The sequence below is a fragment of the Nannobrachium achirus genome (assembly GCF_963921795.1).
Source record: "Nannobrachium achirus genome assembly, chromosome: 11".
Lineage (NCBI taxonomy): Eukaryota > Metazoa > Chordata > Actinopteri > Myctophiformes > Myctophidae > Nannobrachium > Nannobrachium achirus.
Window position 1 is genome coordinate 22303188 of NC_137820.1, and position 23006 is coordinate 22326193.

Here is a 23006-nt window from a genome sequence, read left to right on the forward strand (position 1 = left end):
CCGAGTGCCACGCTGCAAGCTTGTATATCTGCTATTTTTGAAAAATCGTGAAAATGTGTGCAAGAAACCTATGTCAAGGACCCCCAAGATGATATGTATTTGGCCACGGACCCCGATCTCATAATATTTAGTTCCAGGGACCCCCAAAAGCGGAATTTGAGTTAGAAATGTTCGCTTAAAAAATACATATATTCAAAGATTTTCACAACTTTTCAAAAATAGCAGATCTACAAGCTCGCAGCGCGGCACTCAGTGCCGCGCTGCAGCTTGTATATCTGCTATTTTTCAATAGATAAAGTTATTTGGGCCCCTACACCTTGGGCCCCAGTAACTCAGTCCCACTTTCCTACCCCCTGTGACGCCCCTGTATATGTACAGTATGTAGGTCCCCCCCCCTACAGCCAATGAGGGACCAGCATTCCTGGTGATGCCACTGGTGATGTCAGCAGAGTTTGGTATAAAAGAGTGTTCTTGGTAATGTCTTCATTAACAGCCAATGAGGCCAGCAGGGCACACCTCGTGTAGGCCATGTGTGGCCTGCTTGAGCGTAAGGTGCAAGTTGACAAGAGCCATTGTGCTGTCTTCGGTTTAAATCCCATTAGGCCTAGACTGTGTAACTTGAACTGTAGGCCTACTGTACTGTACTGTCGTGTGTGTGCGTGTGCGTGTGTGTGTGTGTGTGTGTGTGTGTGTGGGTGTGTGTGTGTGTGTGTGTGTGTGTGTGTGTGTGCGTGCGTGCGCGTGCGTGTGTGTACTGTGTAATCTGGACGGTCCATGGACCACCCCTTCATATCTAACAAAGGTCGGATGGGAGTAGCTGAACAATGAATTGGGGTCCTTTTGGGAACAGTATAATGTATAATATAGGCCTAATAATAATTCTTGATGAATTGAATACATAGGGACCACAATGAAAACATGCCCTCCTGGCTTTTTGTTATCCTTTTAGCATTATTGTAATATCAATTAATCATACAGCTGTATAGGCTACTTTAAAAAAAATGTTAATAAAGTATTCAATCAATCAATCAATCAATCAATAATGTATAATACAAATAATATAATGGATTGTTAACAACTTTGACACAAAATCCAGTTATTTTTGGACACTATGTAACTATGTGGCATTCTGGACCCTCCAGATGAGACCGTACCATCAGGTGGCGCAAAGGGATGTGACGATTGTTTAATATTAAAGTCATTTATTTATTTACATTGCGAAAAGGACCAACCTCATGAAACCAGAGGATGATGAAAATGGAAATGCATCAAACGTTAGTTAAAACCAACATTTGGGGCGGTTAGAATTTGCGGCTGACATAATCTGGAGACTAAGGCAAGCCTAAAGCAGAAATTTAACTGATAAGGCAGACGGACAGTGATCCTGGTGCGTAGCCTTTTATGTACTGGTCTGGATTCGTCTTCTGAGCAGCGATACGGGTTTACAACTTACTGTAGCCTACATTAAACCCTAAAGATGGAGTTTGGGGAAAGGAAGAGAAGAAGGAAGTCACAGAGCTATAAACTGATCACGGATGAAGGTAGGCGGCAGATTGCAAGACCTTGCAAGATGCGCGTGCTCTGTCTGGCTATTTGTCTGTCGCTGTGTGTGTGTGTGTATGTTGCACGCAGTGACGAATCAATAAACAATAGGTTTCGCCTCGTCAATATTATATCGCATACATTAGCAATGCAAAGCCCAGGTAACGAACATTTGTGACAATTAACGGAATTAGTTTGACATAATAAAGAAACTTTAATTGAACAATTATTACCTGTCCTCCTAATGTTCCAAAATGGGAGAACATGTGCATTCTAAAGGCATGCTATCACATCACTTTTAGGTTAAGCTATGCCGGTCTGTAGGCTATACAAAGATATCGGTTCCCTATCTAGTCAAGTCTAGACTCTACTTCATACAACCTACAGGTGGTGGAATCAGCATCAGATGGGAGGGGGCTGTGGCTGTGCAGTGTGCATGGCTAGCATCAGCATCAACCTGCACAATGCTCATTAAAAGAAAGCAATAATCTCCTATTCCAGTCCCTGTAGTTTTATTGGGAAATTCTGTTATCTTTTTTCTTTTCCTATCCCCCCCCCCCCCCCCCTCCCCCCCCCCCCCCCCCCCCCCCCACACACACACACACACACACACACACACACACACACACACACACACACACACACACACACACACACTATAATGGAACTATATTGGAAATGCTGTATTTTGTTATGCAGATTTAGAGCCAACATGTTTGGGGAACTCCAGTTGCTCAGATACCAATGGAGAGTGTAAAGATGCTGCTGTACCTGATGGTGGGTAGGCTACTGTCTTCGTAAAGATTCTGCAAAATTACATAATGTCCAGTGGCTATTATAATATCTCACTGCTCTCCATTTAGTTTGGTTAGGGGAGGAAAGCATGGAGATCAAGAGACAAATCACTGGCATGATGAGGCTTCTGAACGACAAGACTGGCAGGGTTTATCAACGAGTGGGCGCGGAAGTGGAGAGCTTGGAAAAGGAGCCCCGGCATGAACATCCAAATTGGCCTCAACAGCCAGCCACGTTCTCTCTCCCTTCAGAGGACCACCAGAACAACTGGGACTCAATGGAGGATCCGGAACCCTCGCCTTCATCATACACATCCAGCCCCACCCTCAATGGCCAGGCCTGTGACCAATACAAAGCCCTCAGGATCTTCAACAACAGCAAGGGCTTGATCACAGTGAATGAAGGTGATTAGAGTCCAAAAGCCTTTTTGGAAAGATGAGAACACTGCTCGAGTAAAATATTCTATGAAATATAAAAATCACACCCAATGTGAAGTGAGCGGTGGTCGTGCTTGCATAATGTCTTCAGACTAGGATTTAAGTCTAGGATGTACAGGCTACAGACACACACACACAATGCTATGGCAAAACATGACATGTACAGGCTACAGACACACATACGGCCATGCTATGGAGCGGTCTACCACCGCTCAAAAAAATAAATAAAATAAACTAGAATGTAAAAGCTCTGGTAAGGCTGTGCTTACAGTACATCTAACGCCAAAGTGGTTTGAACTGACCACAATTATAATCTTGAGAGCTAAATCACACTAGGGCTAACAAAGAATGATTCATCTGGCAATCTGACAACCGGTAGGAGAGTGTGCAAAATGTACATTATGGGCTGAGGGGTGGTGCTAATGGAGCGGTCACGGGGTCACCAAAATTAGTGGAGTTCATTGTCTGGGGGAGCGTGAAGATGCAGAACAAATCCCATTACAATCCAGTCTGGTTTTGACAGATGTCATTTGGACCAAAGTGGTGCACCAACCAACCAGCTGGCCAACACTGCCATCCTTAGAGCTTATTTAACCACTAAAATTAACCAAAACATATCAAGTTAAGAGGGATTTATTTGTGAACTCATTCGTCTCATACAGGTACAAGCAGCGTCGGTGTGGCATTTTCCGCATGACTGTGCAACATCATCTGCAGGGACATGCTGGGCCCCTGATTCAGCCCGGGAAAAAGAGTTGGAGAGGCCCTCATTGCGCGCTATAGAGAGAGATCTCTCTCTATAGCGCTTCTGCTACTCAAAGATTTGCCATTTCAGATCATGACAAGTGACAAGCCACTGGGCCAATTACATGAGTTATATTTTGTCGTTGTCGGGTGGAAATCTTGTATGTCCAAAACCGTTTGTTTTGTATTTATCATTTTAAAAATGATTTAAACTAGTCTACTAGATCTACAAGCACACAACGCCTCGCACCGCGAGGCGTTGTGTGCTTGTAGATCTGCTGTTTTCACTGCCCTGCTTCACCGGTATGATGAAGCAGGGCTTTGCTTTGCGAAAATATCTACAAATTTGAAACTTGGAGATACAAGGTTTCTGCCCGACAGTGACGATTTACTTTGTTGGCCACCCAGCCCCCAAAATGGAACCAAGGCCGACATTTTATTTTTTATTTTTTCCTAATGGCCGGCTTGGACTGGCCGGGAATGAACCGGCCGTTTGGGAGTTGTCCCACTTTTCCCAATGGCCAGCATGTCCCTGATCATCTGTATGCATTAGATCAGCGCTATAACCTGCGGCCCATGGGCCACATCATGTCTATGCGGCCTGTCATGGTCATACCAATAAAAATATATTTTGTCTACTTTCAGTGTGGATTTCTGTTTTTTTTTTTTTTTTTTTTTTAAGTTTATCTCCAAAACCACTAGGAAACCTTTTTCTTGTTTTATACGATACTTTTTTTTTGTTCCAAAAGAAGAAATCATTTCATCATTTCATTGTTAATCATTCCATAACAATCTGTCTTCTGTGTGTCTCCTTAATTTTTAGACTACTCATCTGTGTGTTACAAAACCAAAATAGGGCCGACATTCTTTTGCTTGGGGCCCTTTTTGTATTTTGCTGAGTGGCCCCTGAACCGTCTTAAGTTGAGTAGCCCTGCACTAGATAATAACAAAAATGTAAATAGTACAGTACTTTATGAAATAAATAAAATAACAATTAAGAAAGCAAGATAGACAACAGTGAATGTGCAAATGGTCATCAGCTCATTGTACTTGTAGTGCAAGTAGCAATGTAGACAATTTGCCTTTACAGTAGCCTTGGAAACCCAGACTTTACCACAAACACTCACAAATATACAGCTCAAAACACATTGAAATGCAGAGTTTATAGTACAGTATGTTTTAGCAGTTGGTTGTGAACTATTGTCTTATTGTCCCACAGAAGTAGTCCCTTCTGCGGCACCAGAACACTCTTGCTGTATGTGTAATTGTAAGGGCACCTTGCAGGCCATTTTGCAAGAACTACGTGCCATGAGGCGGATAATGCAGACTCAGAAAGGTCAGTATAAGTGACTACATATTGAACAAGATTCACAGGAAGAGAGTAATATTGAATTTACAAACTCTCATTTCCATTGTCTCTGTCTTTCCAGTATCCCCGGAGAAGCAAGAGAAGGCAGGCTCGCCATACCCCCCACGCCTTTGCCCCGGCCCTGTCCCGCGCCGGCGGCCTCGCAAGAGAAGGCCGATCTTCAAAGCAACGCTGCTGACTACGTCGAGTAGAAGTGCTACTGTTTCCTCTCTGCCACCGTCTCCAATTATAGCCTCACTCTTAGAGTCTGGAAGAACAGAGGAACACACGACAGAGAGAGACTTTTCCACACCCGACCCCATCTCTTCAGGGGTTTCTACACTGTGTGCTCAGAACAATCCAACTACTACTGCTGACAGTGATACACCTCTCTTCACAAGACAGTCTCAGTCTTCAGAGGTATGCTCTCTATGTCTAAGGCTAAACCACTACATCTTTTATCATCATCCCAAAGACTGAATATGTGATAGTTCCTACAATGGCATCTTGGGTGACAGCTGAAATGTTTTAACATTTAAGACATACATGGGCAACTGGCGGCCCGGGGGCCACATGCGGGTTAATATCAAAACAATCATATATTATTGATTTCAGCTGTTACAATTCCAAACATGCAAACATGACCCACTTAAATTTACTTAAGTCTATGGTATAGTAGTAGCTTAATGACTATAGTATGGAAGTATTCAAATGTTTGTCTTTTTTATGTCCAACATATTTGTATTTACGTTCATAAAGTTAACATAAGTATAACTAAATGCATTTGAAATTAATGTTACATTTCCAGATTCCAATTAAAAAATAACAAAAACGTATTCAGGATTCCAATTCAAAAGAAGCAAAACCAGCAAATCTACAAGCTCAAAACGTGTCGCAGTGCGACGCGTTTTGAGCTTGTAGATCGGCTATTTTTGCTTCTTATGTATGACATATACTAGAATGACAAAGTAGAACGTAGCAATATCCAATGTGGCCCTCTGGAGTGAAGTTGGAAATATAGTGGCCCTCTCCTCCATCATCAAAGTTGCCCACCCCTGATCTAAGACATAACTGTCCCATCAAAATCTGCCCCAGCCCCACCACTCCCAGTTCACAATCGTACTGTGTGTTCCCTTTTAAGTCGGAGGTGCGTCTGGCAGAGGACTATGATGTGTTTATCCCCAAGGCCCAGCTGGACTCTATCCTGGTCAACTATACACGCTCTGGCAGCCTGCTGTTTAGGAAACTGGTGGGTTTCCTCTGTTTCTGGAGCGAATTATGTTTCATGTGCTTGTTACAGTACATACAGTCTGAGATAAATGTAACCATATGGTCCCATAAAGGTCCACATGGTTACATTTGTACTCTCAGCTTTACAAATTGATAAAGTAACACTCTGGATTTTACTATGTATACAACTAATGGTCAATTATTTCAATCAAATTTAATGGTTTTCTTTCAAGAACGTTAGCATTTGATGTGAGTGGTGGGCCGATACCTTCATATTGATGGATGAACTATTTTTGACGTGTGTGTTTAGGTCTGTGCCTTCTTTGATGATCCTACTCTGGCTAACTCCTTGCCCAATGGTAAAAGGAAGCGAGGTCTCAATGATAACCGCAAGGGTCTGGACCAGAACATTGTGGGTGCCATCAAAGGTACAGAAAAGACCATACATTTCATCAGCCACACACAATATCTGCGGTAGTTAGTTCACTGGAAATGTGTTAATTTAACTCTAAACCCTCTGATTTAGCCAATGTATAGATAGATGACACGTTTTGTTACAGAACATATTGTGATGATGTTAAAATAAAGAAGTCTTGTGCACTGTGTCCAGTGTTTACAGAGAAATACTGCACTGCACATAGAATAGAGAAGCTCCCTGGACCTCGAGACTGGGTCCAGATACTTCAAGACCAGATTAAACTGGCCAGGAGACGACTGAAAAGAGGTATAGTAAGAATAATGTACTTCTGTATAATATTAGGTCTGGGAGATATGACTTCAAGTTCAAATCAATGTAAATCAATATACATTTCTATTAGAATTGTGTTGATTTATTGATATATACGAAAACAATTAAAATAAAGAAAAACTTGCTTCTCGATTATTATACAGTAAGTAGGTTATTGGTTCTAAATATCGGTTTTCAATATATTTTTCGGTTAATTTCCCAGCCCTAATATATAATACATACAGGTGAACCACAACATTCACTGGTCATTATGGAACAGTTCTTGCCAACATCTTTGTAAAACCCCTTTTCTCCTTTGGCTCATCAGATGCTACGGACAACGAGGATGCCTTCAGTAGACCACGGACAAGTATGAATGGACATTTGCACATATGCATTTGGCCTCAATTGTATATATTTTCCGTCCTTGTCCGTCCTGTGTGTGTGTGTGTGTGTGTGTGTGTGTGTGTGTGTGTGTGTGTGTGTGTGTGTGTGTGTGTGTGTGTGTGTGTGTGTGTGTGTGTTTGTGTTCGTCTGTCCTTCTGTGTACTGTACAGCTAATCTCGGGCACTGTTGTACCGATCAGACCACTTCATGTTTTGGCCTATAACTCTTGAAGCTTAAGTCGTACAATCAGCATATTTTTTCCCTGGAATCCTTGGATCATGACGCAACTCATAGGCCCTGTTTGTGCCAGATTACATTTTCTGCCATAGTGTGTTTCTTCAAAACACGCTATTTGCTACTACTCCTACAGACTTTGTCTCACACAAATTGGTACACATTATCTCTGGGGCCATGCGATCAAGATGTATTTGTATACGTTAGATTTTTTCCCATCTATGACCATAGCCTGGTTCCAGCCCATAGACCCCACCCACTCTCAGAGCTGAGTCTGAAATCAGGCTACTATGACCATAGAGTTGACCATGTTTGCGGGCCTTTAGACCAGCACACTTTTCTAGTTTATACATTTATTCTTAATTTTTCTTTATTTCAATCATTCACACACACACACACACACACACACACACACACACACACACACGCACGCACGCGCACACACACACACACACACACACACACACACACACACACACACACACACACACACAGAGGTATATAGATACTGTATACGTGTGTGTGTGTGTGTGTGTGTGTGTGTGTGTGTGTGTGTGTGTGTGTGTGTGTGTGTGTGTACACACACTGAATATGTTCTAATTATTATGTTATGTTTATGCATGTTTATATGACATTATTTGAGATCCCACATGTTTATTTTATCCGCTATTATGTCCGTTCCGTCATCTCACAAATGCCTTGCGCTGTTATCGCTGTAGCACTCAGCACTTACAGTAAGTGTCCCTCATTGCCAGTCCACCCACCACCATCCACTTACAAACACACTACACGCCATAATGGTGTCCTGTTGGGAATGTGACACCATCTAGTCAAAGGTGAGCAACATAATGGTTGCTCACTTTATTTCTCTTTTCTCATTTCAAGGTGAGAAACATCACTTTGTACTGGATGGCTTATTCACTGCCTCACATGCACGCTATCGCCATGACAATAGCCCTCTTGTCCAGCTTCCCAAAATGTCAGCTTGCACATCATGTGTGATGTCTCTCGCCTCTGTATCTCACCCTCCTTGCCAAGCTAGCCTTTGTTGTACCGTATCTCAGGTTTTAATTAAGAGAGAGACTTAAGAGATTGTTATGTCAACTACCACCCAAGATATACTATCATCCTATGCATACTTTGTATTTTCGTATGCATGTGTGGGCTGCTGTGCAGTTTTCTTTCATGAAGACATCACTGATATTTTTAATGTCTCTGAAAGACCACATACATTCTCTTCCTTCTTTTTCAGGCTGTGACTATAACAAGCCTGGAAGTGTGGTAGACACAGCGGAGAACGTGACTGGTTGACTGTTCAATGTGTGGATGTTGCCACAAAGGCTTTGCAGCAGATGTGTTGCAAGTGGCCAATACTTTCTTCATCTGCACCTCTAAATGTGTGCATTTCCCACTATAGATGGAAGCTGTTACTGCTCTGTATTGTAGATGTAAAACAACAACAACAACAAAAAACACCACAAGTGGACCAAATATGATGAGTAAAGTGCTGAATTAAATTCTCTCTGTGCGTGTCTCTCTCTGCCCTGTACCCTGTACACACTGGCTTTTATCTTTTTTTGACAACAAAACTTGCATAATACCCTTCACGTAATAAGTATTTTGTATTATAGTTATGACTTGAGCCATCTTGAATCTATATTGTTTTATAAATGGCTATGGACATCACTGTGATCTGTGATATGGTTATGAAGGCTTAAGATATAATTGTAACATTCGAATCTTAATTATGGTATACATTATGACATTATAACACATTGGAATTGCTTCATAACTTTGTACTGTAAGTGGGGCTGCAGGTTGGGAACTAATCTAAATAATGAACAAAGATAAATATTGTTAATTCATTATGGCAACATTTGTATATGTTTGCAAAAAACAGCCATATGTGGATTGTGCCTTTAAGTGACCAGTTTTTCAGTGGGTATAATATACGCTAATAGTCTTACATAGTGCAGCATCTGATTTGTTTCCACATATTGCATTCAGAAAATAAATATAATTCATATATTTTTGTCAATTTAACACTGCATGTGATTACGGATCACAATTTGTGCCTTTAGATTTTATACTTTAAGCATATGTTTTTACTCCTATTGTTCACTCATCATTATTCTCCTTTACACCTGGGGTTAGTGGGGTAGACCTGTGATGTGACAATTAAGTGTATTACTGTTACTGTTGTAAATACTGTGATAAACATTATTTCTTTTTGGCTTTTGCTCACTGTAGAACTTTTATGTTTACAGTTGCCTATGCTCATCATTAAACATGGATTCAGTGACCTCTGCTGTTTGCTTCCAAATTATTAATTTCAGACACTGAAATCAAGGTTTGGCAGATATTTGTCAGTCACACTATTACAAAATATATTTAGACAGATGCCTAGTGATGAAAAGTACACCAAGCAAGTAAATCAGTAACCCAGCTGATTTTATACGTTGGCAATATATCAGTATTTTGGCCTTTTGGGCCTAATTGGAGGGAAAATGCTCAATTAAAGGTACACTCCATTGTAGAGTTTTTATTGCCAGACTTCACAGTTCGTTAAAGGGGATGTGTAAGCCACCAGCGTGCAGGCGAAGGACCCTTTGAGATCTCTTCCCCCTCCTCTTTGTATCAAGAAACACATACTTTATTTTTTCAAGTTGCAACGCGATCAAACGTACACACATTATTGCCCCAGGTAATACTAATTCATACATCGGATATTATCGACCCGGTGGGGTAAATGTAATATACAATCGTCGCAGTTCTCGTCAGGCATTCTCCATGGACTCCCGATTTCTCCCCGATGCATTGTGGTAGCATCCCCGCTCTTCTAGGATCGGGATCCACCGCAAACGTGAAACTGGTAAGATAAACTGGCCGAGAGCAATTAAAGGGGAAATGTTGCAAGAATATAACTCTGCTTTGGTCTTAGATCCGCACGTAGAGCCGCTATAAACGTCTCTAATGTGACACACGATCGTAAACAGCACACAGGTCGCACGTTTAGGCGTGTTTTAATTCATACGAACTATGTTCTTGCACACATCGCATGGCGCGGGGCAGGAAGGGGTTAATTTTTTACCCCGCCGACATTTTTGTTCAGTTGCTCTCCCTGCTTCAACTTTAACTTGTAATGTTGCAACTGGCCGCCGTTACTCCGCGAACACACAGCGCACAATGCACATTCTCTACTTGTTATCAATGTAACTGGTAGATCTGTACACTATCTGCCTGTTATGTGTCGTGCAATGCTGTTATGCTCATCATTATCACGCACGCATCGATCAGCGTTTCATAGCAAACCCCAGTGTTAGCAGGCAGCGCACACAAAAAAAGACAACTGCGATTGTTCATTTTTTTAATATAAAATAAAATAAAAACTAAAATCTAGATGCAGTAGAATGTTTCTGTCCATGTGGTGATTGTTAAGCTTTATAAGACGTTTGTCCGAAAGGCTGAAAACTGACTTGATGCAGGGTATTTTTGTGCAAATGTTATTGTTCGCAAGTTTGCAGCATTCTTGGGTCTCTTGAACGCCCCCCTCCTAGGCCCGTCTAGTAAATCAGTTGAATAGCGTGACGATTTCATCGCCCGTCGTGTTATGCAATATGCTATGCATGTGTTTACATTTGTTATAATAATGATGTATTGATCACATTGCCGATGTTTATGTAAATCAATGAACATCGTAAATCGTGTATGTTTTTATATGTTGTGGATCGGAAATCTGTTACTCTGGCCTGAATTGAGGTTGCACACTTGCAAAGTTGTGTAAAAAATATATATTTGTGCACGAATTCAGATCAGTGCCATATAAAGTACTATAAACCCAATAGTTATGGGCTTAATAATAATAGTACTCTGTGTAAAATGACATAGAAAATACATAGGAAATATTAAAATAATACTATTATTTTAAAATGATAGTGTTACTATTACTGTAAGAATAGTGGTATTATATAGTGATATATGCCTACTTACTATTATTTTGAATGTGTTCATATTTTTCCACAGTTTGCATGGCCCATTAGCTTTCCTCTCAACTTGTCCACATTTTAAGCAAGGGTTTCCATGTACAGTATGTCTTCTTACTGTGTCTCAACTGTGCACTGGTCACTGTTCCTGCTCTAGTGGTGAAGACCCAGTGTTTATCCAGCCATGTCTGTGAGGGAGTCATTTAACCCTGAGAGCTATGAGCTGGACAAGAGTTTCAGACTCACTCGCTTCGCTGAGCTCAAGGGAACGGGCTGCAAGGTGGGTGTGTCGCCTCTCACTGATGGATCATTGCAGGGGCGTCATTTGGGGCATGAGGTGATGGCAATTGCCACCCCCTAGTATTCACATTTAACCTCAAATTCAATTATTTTATGCATATTGCACCATTTACCTGCTAAGACGCCTAAGGGCGACCTCGCCCTAAATGGCGAGGTCGCGCCATCTGTCTTGGCCATATATGGATTATGTTAGTGTGGTTCTCCTAACAGGGCATCATCTGGGATACAATCCCTTTTATGCCCATATATGGAGATCCCCAACATAATTCCTTTTATGCCCATATATGGAGATCCCTGCTCTGAGTATCTGACATCACTAATCCCTTTTATGCCCATATATGGAGATCCCTAACATAATCTCTTTTATGCCCATTATATGGAGATCCGCAATTAACCACTTAAAATGTGGCATGGATTTGGGGAATTTGATTATAGGCGAACGTTTTCAAACATTTTCTCTTTTAGCTACCAAACAAATAGTGAGAATAGTTGACCTACAAGCTCTCAACGCGCCGCTTGGTGCCGCATTTAGAGCTTGTAGATCCAATAAGTGGTAACTTCTTTTTTGCCATCCCCTATTTCTTTCTGAAGTTGCGCCTCTGGATCATTGTCCCTGCACTGCTGTATCATTGTCCCTGCACTGCAGGTTATGCTATCAGGCTGATAACGGGAAGGCTACAAGGATGTAGAAAATGTAAACAAAAGTTTATTTTCTACCACTTTTTCTAGTCACGTGTTCAAATACTGGATTCTGATTGGTTTAAAACAGTGGTAAATAGGCCAACAACCTTGAGTTGGCTTATGGACCCCGCCCACTGAAACAATTAATGATTGTAACTAAAGATCCTTGCAAGTTACAACTGTGTTTTCTTTCATTTATATGGAAAAAGTGGTAGAAAAGCAATTTACCATTCGAGGTCATGGGTTGTTGGCTGATTTACCACTGTTTCAGGGTTGTTTGGCACTCTCCTGCGGCTCGTGGCACAACCCTGAAACATTGGTAAATGAGCCAACAACCCACTCCCCCTCATGGTAAATGGCTTACGTCTTTGACTGCAGGTGCCGCAAGAGGTGTTGCAGAAGCTGCTAGAAGCCCTACAGGAGAACCACTTTCAGGAGGATGAACAGTTCCTTGGAGCAGTTATGCCCCGACTGGGTACGTCCACAACACAACAAACACACACACACACACACACACACACACACAGACACACACACACACACACACACACACACACACACACACACACACACACACACACACACACACAGGTTTTGATCAGCAAAATATGACTGGAAATGGTATTATGAGGGGTCATCAAGACTTGGTCTTGTCCATGGAAATGTTAGATTTACACGCCATTATAATTATCTTATTTTGATCATAAGACCCAATTACTGAATGTCAAGTATCCAGGTGTTCTATGTGTGACACTTATTTTCTATGAGACCATGGCATATTAGGAGTCCAACTAGTACTAGTGGTGCACAAATGTGTTATTTGCAAGGACCCCCTTAACTCTGAGAGTGTACAAATGGAACCAAGTGGATCCGTAAGGGTCCATTTGGTTCCATTTGAACACTCTCAGAGTTACAGACATGCTATGGTCATTCAGGGCTAGCTCTTTATGTGTTTCGGTAACATTATTGTCTGCTCATTTTGTATGTTTATGGCAAAGATTGAATCTTTTTTGTTGCTTGCAGGCATTGGTATGGACACCTGTGTTATCCCCCTCAGACATGGAGGCCTTTCATTGGTCCAGACAACAGACTACATTTATCCCATTGTGGATGACCCCTACATGATGGTATGCAGCTACTGTCATTGATGTGTGGTCTTAATTGCACACACTGACTGGAGGTTATCACTGTAATGCTCTGGGTATCACTTCTTCACTTCCCTAATCCTCCTTTTCTTTCCTCATAGGGCCGAATAGCTTGTGCCAATGTTCTAAGTGACCTGTATGCCATGGGAGTTACAGAATGTGATAATATGCTCATGCTTCTGGGAGTCAGCAACAAAATGTCAGAGAAGGTAAACTAAATATTTTGGATCCACTATAATAACATCTGTGAGTAACCCACACAAATATAATAATAACCAGCCTATAATAAAGTATAACCAGCCTATAATAAAGTAAAAGGAATGTTTACTTATCACCCTATTTTTGGGATAATAAAGGTATCTATCTATCTATCTATTTAAATAATATGATGATGTATTAAAGTTAGGGTAATTTTTGTAAACAATATAGTGCTTTAGTACAGAGACCCTTTGGGGTGATGATTGCACTATAAATAAAAATAAACTGAACTGAACTTTAGTCTTTTAGTCTCCAGGTGCGAAGTGAGCGGCGCTAACACGACACACATGCATATCTTTTTGTATGGATATTGATTTGTGTCCGTTATTGGTTCTCTCCCTGTCCGGTGTCCCTTGCAGGAGAGGGATAAAGTGATGCCACTGATCATTCAGGGCTTTAAAGATGCGTCAGAGGAGGCCGGCACGTCTGTAACCGGAGGCCAGACGGTGCTCAACCCCTGGGTGGTGATGGGCGGAGTAGCTACAACAGTCTGCCAACCCAACGAGTTCATCATGTAAGGCCATCTCACTGCACAGCTCCTAACTTAAATTCACGTTTTTCCTGATCAGTTTGCTATAACAAAAAACAACGCTGAACTAATTTTGATTTTGTCGACAAAAACTAAATGAAAACAAAACAAGAATCGACACACAGTCAATTTAAAATCTGGTGTATTGGTGTGTTGATGTTAGTGTTGGTGTTCTTTCTCATGTATATTTCATAATATTCTAACTTACTGTAGGCTATATGTCTAGGGATGGCCAAATGGAGATTTTTTCTTAACCGATAACCGTCAGGCCTTATCAGTTAATTAACCGTTAACCGTTAAGGAAATGTGTTAAAAAATGCGCTATTTTAGCGATTTAAAAAAGGAAAATAGGCCTACACACGTTTTTCCACATAATAAAGTGCTATATTTACACATTAAAAACCATAACACTGGGAGAAACAAGAATACAAATGTTTTCTAAAAGAAATGTGTTTTTGCAAAGAAACGGATTGAAATGATAAGTCTGTAATGTGACGCGCTGGTCGCCAGGCACGTGCGCACATACAGCAAAAGGGGCTTGAGCCCTTAACTTTTATCCGTATGAAAAGGCCCTTTTAGAAATGTCAGCCCATGCCTCTCTAAAATTCTGTGCACTCCCTGGACCCTGGCTATTGCCTAACAAAACCAGCATGAGACGCATGTAGCCGCATGTAGCAATAACTTCCAATCGTATGACTTTTGGAATCGTTGAATCGGCTAAACGTGATGTCCATTTCATTCATTTACTTCTCTCACGCCCGTGTTTTGTGTGTGCTGATGCAGCGATCATTGAATTTGCGACTCTGAGCTTTGTTATTTTCGCATAGCCTACTATGTAACCAAGACGACTTTAGCGTTCCTCACGTCATCAATGTAACATTAGAAAGTTGTGTTTTAAGCTCTTCTTAAACAGGATTCAATGTGACGACGCGGGTCTGTTTTGTAAAATCCAATCGACGAGGGAGCATGTTTCCTGATGAACAAGTCAGCGTGTACAGCCAAATCAAGCACGCAGCGGCAGACTCGCAGTTGTATAAATGCATGGATGTTACACAGATATTGGTGTCCAGAAATGTGTGACCACAGGGCCTGACCATAGAGTTCTAGGGCCTGACCTGTGAAGTGTGAAGGAATGGTGCTCCCTGCTGGACAAAATATTTAATTACACCAGTCTAGGATTCCATAGCCTGGAGGAGCGGGAAAGTCCCCTGCTATTGGCCCTAATGCAGTACCCCCCATCCCATCGTTTGGAGGGCCGCTTCCAATCATGAAACTAGCTCGGTTACCATGTGACATTGGACAGCCAATCGGCAAATAGGTCGCCTAGGTCGCCTGAATGTCTCGCCAGAAAATGATCTCTTTAATGATCTGGTTTACACCAGATAAAAATAATTATGCTGTGATTATGCTGTGACTAAAACTAAGACTACAATGGGACTAGTGGAGAAGAGATCCAGTAGAGGTAAAAGACAAGTCATTTTATGTTTGCTTGCGCTCTGGTGTTACGCTCTGAAAATAGCAGATCTAGATTGGCTATTTTAAGCATGCAACCATGTGAAAAATCAGGCTTTACGCCACCATCAAGGCCTTCCAAAATATTTTTACAAAATCAACTGTAGATATTTAGCCAACTAAAACTAGACTAACACAAACATTTCAGATTACTAAAATATGACTAAAACTAAATGGAATTTTATACAAGAGACTGTGACTAAAACTAAATCAAATTTTGCTATAAAAAAAAGACTGCGCTGAACCGCTATGTGATGTGATCCTAGGCCAGACAATGCAGTGCCAGGGGATGTGTTGGTGTTGACCAAGCCATTGGGGACTCAGGTGGCAGTAGCAGTGCACCAGTGGTTGGATATTGTAAGTCTGCCTGCTGTACTTTGGCCTCAGATGGTGCTGTCTCCAGTTGATTACATGGCGTTTGTGTTTTCTAACGAGTCCCTCTGCGATTTGTCTCTCAGCCAGATAAGTGGAATAAGATCAAGTTGGTTGTGACCCAAGAAGATGTAGAGCTGGCCTACCATGAGGCCATGATGAACATGTCTCGACTCAATAGGACCGGTACGTACACACACACACAGGGGCCTCACAAGGGGGTGAAAAGTGGGACTGAGTTACCAGGGCCCAAGGTGGAGGGGCCTTAATTATTCTATACTTTTAACTATTGGAAAACAGCGGATATACAAGCTCACAGCGTGGCACTCGGTGCCGCGCTGCTTGTACATCTGCTATTTTTGAAAAGTCGTGAAAATGTATGCAAATCTTTGAATATATGTATTTTTTAAGTGAACAATTGTAACATTTGTCAAATTTTGCTTCTGGGGGGTCCCTGGAACTAAATATTTTGAGATGGGGGTCCGAGGCCAAATACATATTTTTGTGGGGGTCCTTATATTCATTTACATTTGTTATATTGCTGTTGATGTACTGACACTTAATCTTGTTTTCTTATTGTGATGTTTATTTGCTTATTGTAAGTCGCTTTGGAAGCGTCTGCTAAATGCCTAAACTGTAAACTGTAAACTGTCCTTCACGTGAAAATGTTTGAGCACCACTGACATAGAAACAGGTTTTTCAAAAAGCCTTAGAAGGATTTGAAATATTCAAAGACTTGCACACATTTCACGCTTTAAAAAAAATAGCAGATCTACAAGCTCGCAGCACGGCACTTGGTGATGCGCTGTGAGCTTGTATATCTGCTATTTTTCAATAGTTAAAGCACAAAATAATGCGTTCCCTGTCTAAATGCGTTAAACACCCTCCCCCTATGAAGAACATTCGTGGGGGCCTGCAGTGAATCCTTGTACCCAGGGCCCAGAATTTGGTGCGACACCCTTTTTTATAATGATACCAACAACTTAAAAGTGGTGTAGAGGAGCTGATATTCATATTATAATAGCCAAGTGAGATATTAATATCTTACTTGGCTAGAGGGAGAGTCCCATTTAGATAAGTGATAGACAGATGTTTGGTTTCCTATGTTTCAACAAAAAAAAACTATACAATATAGCCAGGTTTCATTAGAAAGATATCTCCGTAACTGTCTCCATTTACCAAGTAACTGCTGTCACATGCAAAGAAGCCAGCCAAGATAATTAAGAATATAATTGTGGCCTGGCAAAAGGCGAGGTCTTTTTAAGGAAGAGGGGAAATATGGGCTAAAGCTAACTCAATCAGGTTAAAGAGGTGGTGCCATAGTTTTGTTCTTTTTCTGGTTTTCATGTGTGTCTATGAGGTTGACAGTCATAGGCGATTCTAGCCTCTTCCAGCGGGGGGTGCACGACCTCTATTACCTCATGCACGCGCGCGCAGCGCGCGTGCACGAAAAAAATTGCGGATATTAGCGGTTTTGTAATGTTGTTTTAGCGGATTTCTGCAGTTAATTTTGTACCCAAATGTAACACAATATAAACAAAAAAAGTGTAAAACAGGTGCTTCTTTTTCTAGACACCATGAGCATGTCTAGTATAGGATTTATTTACTTATTTTGCAGACAGAGGCAGCAAAGCCAAACATCAAGTTAATCATCATTCATCAAGCAATCAAGCAGTCATTTACAGTGTCAAATAAGCATTTCACAAAAACAAATAGTAGACACATCCTTATTACACAATGAACTGCAGCCTCCGGGTTTTGACACTTGCAAACCTTTCAATTATTTTCTGCACTTTAATTTCGTGTATTTTCTCAATCTGTAAAATGCCTATATCTGACACTCTTTTATCAGTCATGGTTGTCCGTAAATACGTTTTTAGTTGTCTCAAAGTAGAGAAACTGCGCTCAGCTGAAGCACTCGTAACTGGTATGGTGAGGTACAGTGTGTAGACGTGTTTTAATGTACCAAATGAATCAGAATTATGCATTCCCTTCTCTTGAAAAAAAGCAAGTTTCTTTTCAAACAGTGTCGTGTCCTCCATTTCTTTTTTTTGCGCACATTCTCTTCCCTGTACATGGAAGTCATTACAGAGATTTCAGCTTTCAGAACATCTGCATCAAGAGTGTATGTTTGACATACGTCTGTCACACTTTTTTCTGAAGGGCTATCTGAGGTTACAACATCAGCAAGACACTGGAGGATATGAAAATCGTTTTCAGAAAAGCGCCCCTCAAGCTGTTGTATGAGTGTGTCCAGTGTTCTATACAGAATATCACATCGGTAATAATCCGCTGCTGTGTTCGGTTCTACACGGCGGCAGAACCATTTTGGGCTTAATATAATAGGGTTTATAAAAGCATGATCTGACTGTCTTAGTCTTACCTTGGGCTGGTCAGGAGGAAATGGTTCAGTCACGCACAGTGAGACAAGAGTCCTGGCTGATAGAGCCTGAGGTCTGTGTTTTGTAGAGGAAAGTCAGGTACAAAATGATCCTCTCCATGTGATGTTTCAGGGCAAGCAGCTATATTATAATATCTACCGGTAGTCACGTCCATAGTAGTGAAGAGCTCGAACTCCATGCTTTATTTTTAACAGATGTTGTTTTCAATTTCAATACTGGCGCGTGGATATGACATCACATCAGGAGGGGAGGGGGGGGGCTGCCTGGAGCTGCCAGCCTCTATCACTACCACTAGGGGGTGTTGTTGTATTCGGTCTGAGTGGATGTAAAGTTACATTACAAAAAAAAAAAAAATCAAAATGGCCGCCTGGCGGCCAGGGGTTGCACGTGCACCCTAGGACACCCCTCAAAATCGCCTATGCAGTACTTCATTAAACCCCCTGGGGTGGTTGTTATGAGCAATTATGTATTCCCTTTGCATTTTGGATTTCCTCCTGGGTCACCACCCACCGGAACAACCAGGCATACTAAATGAACTGGTGGGCGTGGCCACATAAAAACCTAATTTTAACTCTTTCTGTACACTCTTTTGGAAAAAATCCTCCTCCTAGTATAATCATAATACCCGATAAACATGTTTTAGGGGGGAAATAAATCTTGGCACTGCATCTTTAAAAGCAAATAAAACACAAAAAACACAAATAGTAAATCACAAAAGTACAAGATGAGATACAGTAAGATAAACCTATATTGATCCCCACTTGAAAAAGTCAACCACAGTAAAGGCCTTGATTATACTTTGCGTGTCTGGGGACTGTCCCATGGTTCGAACTCCCGTTGGTCCGAACACAGTCGGCAGGTTAGCTACTCGCCAGCGTCGGCAGGTTAGCTACTCGTCAGCATCGGCAGGTTAGCTACAGTACTCACCAGCTTTAGTTTTACTGAGGTTAAGGTTAGGTTTAGACATAGTTTGACTGAGGTTAGGGTTAAGGTTAGGTTTAGGCATAGTTTGACTGAGGTTAGGGTTAAGGTTAGGTTTAGGTGGTCAGACCAAAGGGAGTTCGAACCAAGGACATGTTATCGCGTGTCTGTGTAATATTAACCTCATTATTATATACTCAAAAACAGCTTGTCAACAAATAGAAAATGTACTAAAATGTTATAGGGAGTGACTAGTGGAGATTAAAGAAATCCAGTATAACTAAAAGACAAGTCATTTTATGTTTGGTTGCGCTCGGGTGTTAGGCTCTGAAAATAGAATACCTGCCTTTGTAACTTGTTTTTTCCTATCCCCTAGCGGCCGGTCTCATGCACACCTTCAATGCGCACGCAGCCACAGACATCACAGGGTTTGGAATCCTGGGCCACGCACAGACGCTTGCGCGACAACAGCGAAGCGAGGTGTCATTCGTCATCCACAACCTTCCGGTCCTCGCCAAAATGGCTGCTGTGTCCAAGGCATGTGGGAACATGTTTGGACTCATGCACGGCACGTGCCCCGAAACATCAGGTGTGTGTTTGTGTCTTAACTGGCAGGGTGATATTCTTTCCCATAAGACAAGGCCCCCCTGTTACTACAGGGGGGCTGCCAAATCCTTGTGTGATAGGATCATTCTTTAAAATTACTTGAACCCTCGCATCCCTATTCCGAGGAGAACTTTAGCCAAAAATAGCAAATCTACAAGTGCTGAGAGGCGTTGAGAGCTTGTAGATCGGCTATTTTTGGCAAATAGGTTTGGTGTAGAGGTAAAAAAAGAGCAGACCAAGTACAGAGTGAAAGGTCAAGTTTACAAAATATCGACAATTTAAGTGGTTAAATTCCTGAAAATACACATAGACTGATGACAGTGCTGTCAAACAAGTCGAAGAAAATCTGCATAACGCATTTATACAATATATGTAGAGGGGGTCCCTGTTCATCTCTTTCTCAGTTAAGGGGTCCCTGGCCTGAAAACGTTGAAGACCCCTGCCATAAGACTTATCTCTTGTCACTGACCCATCTCTACTCTGCATCTTGCTTGTAGGGGGCCTGCTAATCTGTCTGCCTCGGGAACAGGCTGCCCGCTTCTGCGCTGAAATCAAATCTCCCAAATACGGCGAGGGCCACCAGGCGTGGATCATCGGCATCGTGGAGAAAGGCAACCGCACAGCCCGCATCATTGACAAGCCGCGAATCATAGAGGTGGCACCGCAAGCCGCCACTCAAAATGTCAACCCAACCCCTGGTGCCACGTCCTAATCCTTCCTCCCCCGCATCGTACACCGCCGGACCCCCTCAGACCTCTGCTGGGTGTTTTTTTTAGACACGTAAACTAGACAACCATCCCAGAGTGTTTAAAAACATATACACATACAGTATGTATACAGAAGACTTGAGTTGGTGTGTATCCAAATGTAATGCCATGCACCCGGCAGTGACCTTAAGAGCACGTCGTCACTCAACGGACTCAGACTACAACACAAGTTAACAATTGGTAAGAATAGAAACATGCATCCAAACCCATTTGCCTTTTGTGTCTGTTGTATTTTCTTTACTTTTATTTTTTCTTCTTTTTTTGTTAACTGAAAAAGAAAAACTAAAAAAAAAAAAAGCGTTTGATTAGCAGGCCGCTTCAGGTTAGAAATATGATAATCTGATACTGTTGATTCAATTTGAATCTGAAGAAGTCTGTCTTGCCTCTTTGGTGCTTTTAAAAAAAACATGCTGTCATCAAGCAAATGTGATGGCATTTTTGTTTGTCCATTCACTTTGTACAGTTCTAAAGCCTAGTTTTAGTTCATTGCTGTAACCGATGCCTTGTAACACTTTGAAAATCGACCAGAATGAGTTGCTTTTCTTTTTTTTCCTCACTTTGAACTATTTTGTATTGCCCTCATCCCCAACTAATAAATCAGTCGAATAGATACATTAGATCATGTATCAAATCACATGTACTTAAATAATTGATTAATAATTTGATTCCATACAAAACAATTGATGCAGGCCCAATGTGCTTTAGCACATAAGAATTGTTTGCAATACTGTTATCACAATGGGAAACCTTTTTTTCTGTTAAAGCGTTCTGTTCTCTTGAAGGTCCCAGAGGCTGTAAAAATCCGATTTTAAGCACATTTATTCTTTGTCGTACGGCCGTGCAACTGGCAGAACAGATTTTCAACTAGTGACAGTTGTATGACGAAGTATAAATTGGGCCTCGCCTACGAAGATTCCAATTGACAGCTGGTTACATTTTTATCTGAGTGATGGGATGATACGGTCCACGTTCCACTGGCAGAACCTTTCTAAAATGTCTCTAAGATGGATATCAAAAGGTGTAGCATCCCATCTTGACAATAAATAAAGCTGCTTTCTCTTACAGTGGATGAAGAGTTTTGTTTGTTTGTACAATGACATTGACACCAGTTCCTACATTGTGCCAGTGTTGCCAGATGTACGATAATTATCGTATTTGTACGATAATTTGACCCTCTGTACGATGTACGATCAATAATTCCAAAAATGCCCAAATGTACGATAATTTCGGCATATCACCAAAAAGAGCGTGAATTCACTATTTTCCCTGGCTGCTGATCTGGGATCTGGTTTGGCTTCTCAAAATAAGCCAGGAAATCAGTCAATCTGACACTAGATCTGTACTTGGAGGCATTAAAAACACCGGGTGCATCTTTCCATACCAGTTTCAGGCATTTATTTGTGTAAGCTCCAGGAAGTTGCCTGCCTCCACGCAGCAAATCTGATGCGTTTTTGTCTCGCAGGAGTCTCAAACAAGGTAGTTTCTTACACTAAAGACGATCTTTTGGGTGAAATTACGTTTTTACGCGAGTGATTTCTCTTTTTTTGCTGTGTACGATAGTTTCATGTCAAATACGATAATTCTGAGCCTCCGGTACGATAATTCAACATTTCCCATCTGGCAACACTGCATTGTGCATTGTTCAGACATGGATAACCAATGGCACACATGAGGTTTCAGTGGCACAATTGTTAGAGTTTTTTTTTACACATTCCCTCTCAGTTCATAGGCATTTTAGTGAGGGGGGCACGTGTGTGCTCCACTTTTGTCTAATAAAATACTCAATGTTGTGGATGTAGGCTATTAATCTACCCACAGTTTTTCCTTTCAAATTACAAAGCTTTTAACGAATCACTTTTGGACTTTTATCTTGAAAGTCCAAAAAAGAAAGCCTAAACACTGGTTCCCAAACTTTTTAGCTCAAGACCCAAAAGAGAAATTAGATGTTTGCCTGGCCTGGACCCAAACTAGGGAAAACGGCAGATCTACAAGCTCATAATGCATGCCTTGTAGATCGGCTAGTTTCACTACTTCTTAAACATTTTTGTTCTAATTTATGGAACGGCAGATCTACAAGCTCATAATG

General features: G+C 41.4%; 2 protein-coding genes across 2 annotated transcripts; both read left to right on the top strand.

Moving 5' to 3' along the window:
* Positions 1 to 1477: 1477 nt before the first annotated feature.
* Positions 1478 to 8755, top strand: bend7 (BEN domain containing 7; the record flags this gene model as incomplete). Its single annotated transcript, XM_080736951.1, has 10 exons — positions 1478 to 1541; positions 2242 to 2319; positions 2406 to 2741; positions 4738 to 4854; positions 4949 to 5069; positions 5962 to 6115; positions 6407 to 6524; positions 6707 to 6820; positions 7152 to 7193; positions 8697 to 8755. The coding sequence occupies 10 exons, from the start codon at positions 1478 to 1480 to the stop codon at positions 8753 to 8755; spliced, it is 1203 nt and encodes a 400-aa protein (XP_080593077.1).
* Positions 8756 to 10273: 1518 nt separating this feature from the next.
* On the top strand, positions 10274 to 21974 carry sephs1 (selenophosphate synthetase 1). The gene is made up of 10 exons (XM_080736650.1): positions 10274 to 10316; positions 11585 to 11707; positions 12787 to 12883; positions 13432 to 13535; positions 13655 to 13762; positions 14171 to 14325; positions 16119 to 16209; positions 16311 to 16410; positions 19924 to 20136; positions 20651 to 21974. The coding sequence occupies exons 2-10, from the start codon at positions 11612 to 11614 to the stop codon at positions 20863 to 20865; spliced, it is 1179 nt and encodes a 392-aa protein (XP_080592776.1). The 5' UTR covers positions 10274 to 10316; positions 11585 to 11611; the 3' UTR covers positions 20866 to 21974.
* Positions 21975 to 23006: the final 1032 nt, after the last annotated feature.

Coding starts and splice junctions, on each gene's coding strand:
- sephs1 (XM_080736650.1), top strand. CDS start 11,612: ATGTCTGTGAGGGAGTCATTTAACCCTGAGAGCTATGAGCTGGACAAG. Junction 16,210..16,310: donor TGCACCAGTGGTTGGATATT/GTAAGTCTGCCT, acceptor TTTGTCTCTCAG/CCAGATAAGTGGAATAAGAT. Junction 20,137..20,650: donor CACGTGCCCCGAAACATCAG/GTGTGTGTTTGT, acceptor TCTTGCTTGTAG/GGGGCCTGCTAATCTGTCTG.